The 4,260-nt window shown below is 43.1% G+C and overlaps 1 protein-coding gene across 1 annotated transcript; it reads right to left on the bottom strand.

Moving 5' to 3' along the window:
* Positions 1-487: 487 nt before the first annotated feature.
* Positions 488-3,468, bottom strand: LOC102573594 (ferritin heavy chain B). Its single transcript, XM_006273014.4, has 4 exons — positions 3,252-3,468; positions 2,374-2,520; positions 1,516-1,641; positions 488-749 (listed from the first exon to the last, which is right to left on the bottom strand). The coding sequence occupies exons 1-4, from the start codon at positions 3,351-3,353 to the stop codon at positions 582-584; spliced, it is 543 nt and encodes a 180-aa protein (XP_006273076.3). The 5' UTR covers positions 3,354-3,468; the 3' UTR covers positions 488-581.
* Positions 3,469-4,260: the final 792 nt, after the last annotated feature.

The raw sequence follows: 4,260 nt of genomic DNA, 5'->3' as shown, positions 1-4,260 counted from the left end.
CCCTACAACCAAAGTTGGAAGGCCCTCTTAGAGCAGCACATGTCAAATAGACAAGCATTTCTCAACCCGTGGGTCACAACCTAGAAGTGGGTTGCAAGAACACATGAAAGGGTCATGAACAGAATTTAAAAATGGATGCTTCTTTGAAGGAGAAAAACCATGGGAAGCTGTGGCCTTTACCTTTCAGGCTGGTAGAGTTCCAGCCTGCCAGGGGCTCTACCCCCCTTCACACACTGGGAGCAGTAGGTTGGGAGTGAAGGACACCAGGTTGGGACTGGTCATTGATGTTTATAAGTGCGGCCTGGTTCAAAAGGAGGGCGAGAGCCACTGGACTAGACTAATTCTCCACCCCCCCCCCAAATTTCCACTCAGACACAGCTAGCTCTTCTACAGGTAGAAGCAGAATCTTATCTTCTTGCCCATTTGTTTCAGAACAGCCTTAACTGGTCCAAAACCTAGTGCACATATTGAAACCACACCACTCAAATCACCTGGTAATTAGTAAATTTTATTGTCAATGGTTAAAGATCCATGAATGCATCTTTGCCATTCAAACATGTCATCCAGAACAGTCTCAGCTGTCAGCACACTTCTTGGTTATACTCCCCCAGGGCGAGTCTGTCAAACAGGTACTCCCCTACACCATCTTGTGGCACCTTGAGGTGCTTCAGATTGGTTAGGTGGTCTCCAAGTTCCTTGATGGCCTTCACCTGCTCATCCAGGTACTCCAACTCCAGAAAGTCACAGAGCTGCAGAAACAGACAGTGGGCAATTAGGAAAAGAAGTACGCATCCATTTCTCATAGGTGCTATACTGGTACAGACATTCCAATCACTTTAGACGAGTGAAAGTGTCAACTGGTTTATTCCTGTAACAAAACAGAAGTTTAGCATGCAGAGTAGTTTAACAATGGCAGGACCCAGAGTAAGATTGGCAACTCCCTCCAAAGGACAAATGTGGGCTCTGGTCACTTCTGATCTAAACTACACTGCTTACAGAAAAGCACATAACTTTGATTCCACCTTGTGCTTTTTTAAAATATGTCTGCACCTAGCCAAAGAGATCCTCATGACACATCCTAGAAGACAGTTCCAAGTCAACAGGACTATTACTGGATGGAACTTCTAGTTTTGCACAAAGACTGCAAAGAAATGGGGTTGTATAGTACAAGATTCAGATTCTAGCTCTGACAATGGGCAATAGAGTAGCAGTGCTATGGATCAGCTCAGTTTTACTTATAATCTAGGTCCAGGGCACAAGATTAGATACTAGAAGTAATTTAGTAGAGTTAAAAGGGCCTTGGAATCATCCCTTTAAAAAGACTGTTTTTCAGAAACACAACAGGCAGCTGGACACTTGAGTCCTTTCCACATTTGAGAGAGCTCTACTTACAGAAAGATAGAGCACAGCTCTCTCCTAGTGTTGAAAGCACATCTCTTTAGCAACTCCTCCAAATGAACACACAATACTCTGGGCAGGGTATTGCTTTCTCCCCCTCTCTTCTACTTTACTCACGTGAGGATCATTTTTCCCTGTAGCCAGGTTATGGAGGTCCAGCAGGGCCTGGTTCACAGCCCTCTCCAGCTGCAGGGCAGATTGCATGGCTTCCAAGCTGTTCCCCCATTCACCATGCTCTGGTTTCTGTAAGCAGAGAAATACAGGTTCCTCCCAACATGTTGTAGTAACCCTTTATTGCTCCCTCCACACCCCCTGGGGTTGCAAGTATGGTACAGAGTGTTCAAATACTCCTACCAAAGAGCAATCAGTTTCTCTATAACAGGACACTGAAAAAATAGGCATTTAAAAGGAAGACAGTTTGAAAATTTGTCCCTGATAAGCGACTCTTCAGCCCATGAAGAGGGAAGCAGAGGTACTTGAAGACCAACCTAGAAAGAAGCTTACAGTGATAAGATGGGACAGGGAGAAAAGGGTATAGGTCTTAAGAAAAAAAAAAAAAAAAATCACTTCAAGTCTTCTCACATTGAAGTCAATGTTAATTTTACTACATGTCACAGGCCTCCCTTCCTATGAGGCACATACCTATACCAAGACAAGTAGTTTATTTTCTGAGGTACTGTTGAAGGCTTTTGTACTTAACTACCAAAGTTTTCACACATACAAGGCATGTTAGGGACACGATTAGTTTGCCAAAAGGACTTGAGACAAGAAGAGAGGGCAAGGTAGAACAGTTGAAAGAAATATTTTTTAGGTATTCTACAACAAACCTAGACAATTTCTTCACATTATAGGTTCTAGCTCCCAAAAGCTGTAGCCTAGAGGCTCGCCTTCTCCATGAGATTTACAGTATAGATCCATCTACCTGCCTGCCCACACCTCACCTCAAAGTCAGTATTTTTTAGATTATGAGCTCACCTTGATGTCCTGCAAAACAATGTGTCCACCTCGCTTGTTTTGGTATTGCAGGAGCTTTTCAGCCTGCTCCCTGTGCTCATGCGACTGCTTCTTCAGGAGTTTGGCCACATTCTGCAGGGCCACATCATCACAGTCAAAGTAGTATGACTAGAGAGAAGGGACAGCAATATTTACTGTCTGAAGCTGCCAAAAGCACATCACAGGGAGGCTACAGGTGTAATGATTAGAGCACAGGATTCTGACAAGATGCTTGGGTGACAGCATACAAGTCATTTCATTTCTCTACCTTTCTTTCCCCAGCTGCTAACTGGAGATTCTGCTGCTTTCAGAGCCTCCTTTTAAGAGATACTTCAACAACTTAGTTGCCTTAATCCGATGATGTTATAGCTTGGATTAAAGAGTAATAACAAATTCCTCGCTTCGTTTTTGCAACCCAGGGTAATAGGCACAATGGACTGAAAAGCTGTCCCTAACTCACATACTTGAAATCAGAACCAGGCTGAGCAACCCATTCATAGATAGAAATGGAAACAGACTGAGGTTGAGTAAATTTACCCAAAGGGCCTACTAGGCAAGGCAACAGTTTGAAAGCAAATCTGATTAATTTCCTACTGGAGTGCTTTGTTGGGGATAGCTAATTCACTCATCCTTGCATCTGAGGACGTAAGGATACCCTCCCTCCTTGCTCCTCTGAAGACTGCACTAGCACTTGTATGCAACTTGAAAGGACTGCACTTTGCAAATCTGAAGAGGGCAGCCCTTCAGTCACAATGCAGTGAAAGTTAGAAGCTCAAAACATAAAACTCCAAAAATCTGATTTTTAAGGGAAGAATTGAGATCATCTGAAATGATAAGACTTGCATAATCCAAACACTCACCATGGATAAGTAGACATAGCTAGCATACAACTCCAAGTTTACAAAGTGGTTCACAGCTGCCTCAGAGTCAGCATGGAAATTCTGGTGCACCTGAGACTCCATCTCTCCACCTGTATTAGCTAGCTGGCAGTAGCAAAACAAAGTTGTAATTCCAGCAAGGTCTGCTCCAGTACTGCTAAAGCAAGAACCCACACCTCCTAAAGAAGAGAGAGACTTTTTTTTCCTGCACAACTGCTATTAATACCATTCAAAGTAAGGGTTAAACATGATTGACAGTTGCTGCCACCCAGTAGAAATTTCCATTCTCATTGCAAAGCAAATCAGGTTGCTTTTGAGGTTGTCTCAACAGTTTCACAGGAGATAGAAAATTCAGCAGTACCTCCTAAGAGTTCAGAGGAATGTCACTCCCATATTTTTTAGATAAGGCATTGAACTTGATCCTTATGCAATGAATTAAAGCATTTATCACTGGGCTGGAAGGTGGTCTTTGTCACTACAGTGAGGAAAGTTACAGATTTGTTCTGAGCTTGTTGCTTTCCCAAAGCCAGACTCAGAAACATCTCCCATCCTCCAGGAGCATTGTCCAGAAGGTTGAGGTCCTCATAATGTACAGGGCATTATACAACTACACATGTCTGGAATAAGTCATGCACAGAAGTTGATGCCTTCATCATTTAGTATAAATTGGGTTAGGAGCTCATCTTGGTGCTGGAGGCTGCACTTCAGAGGCTGGACACCTAAAAAGTTTGACACTAAGTCCCCCCGTGGATTTAGCCCTTACAGAGCAAACTAAGTGGCCTGAGGTTCAGAATGCTGACCATCTGAAACCAAGTCAATTTAAGAGACCTAACATTAAAAATCGAACCCCTGTTTTTGAAAGATGAGGACTCCAAGAATTTGATAAGGAGACCTGAGGAAAGGTATTTCATCCCTGAAATCTTATCTGTATGCCTCCCATCTATACAGTTGGTCCAATAAAAGATATCTCGCACAAAAATCTTTGCCCCTC

This window comes from Alligator mississippiensis, chromosome 10 (genome assembly GCF_030867095.1).
Source record: "Alligator mississippiensis isolate rAllMis1 chromosome 10, rAllMis1, whole genome shotgun sequence".
Taxonomy (NCBI): Eukaryota; Metazoa; Chordata; order Crocodylia; family Alligatoridae; genus Alligator; species Alligator mississippiensis.
The sequence above is the reverse complement of the archived record's forward strand: the minus strand, read 5'-3'. Positions and strand labels throughout refer to the sequence as shown.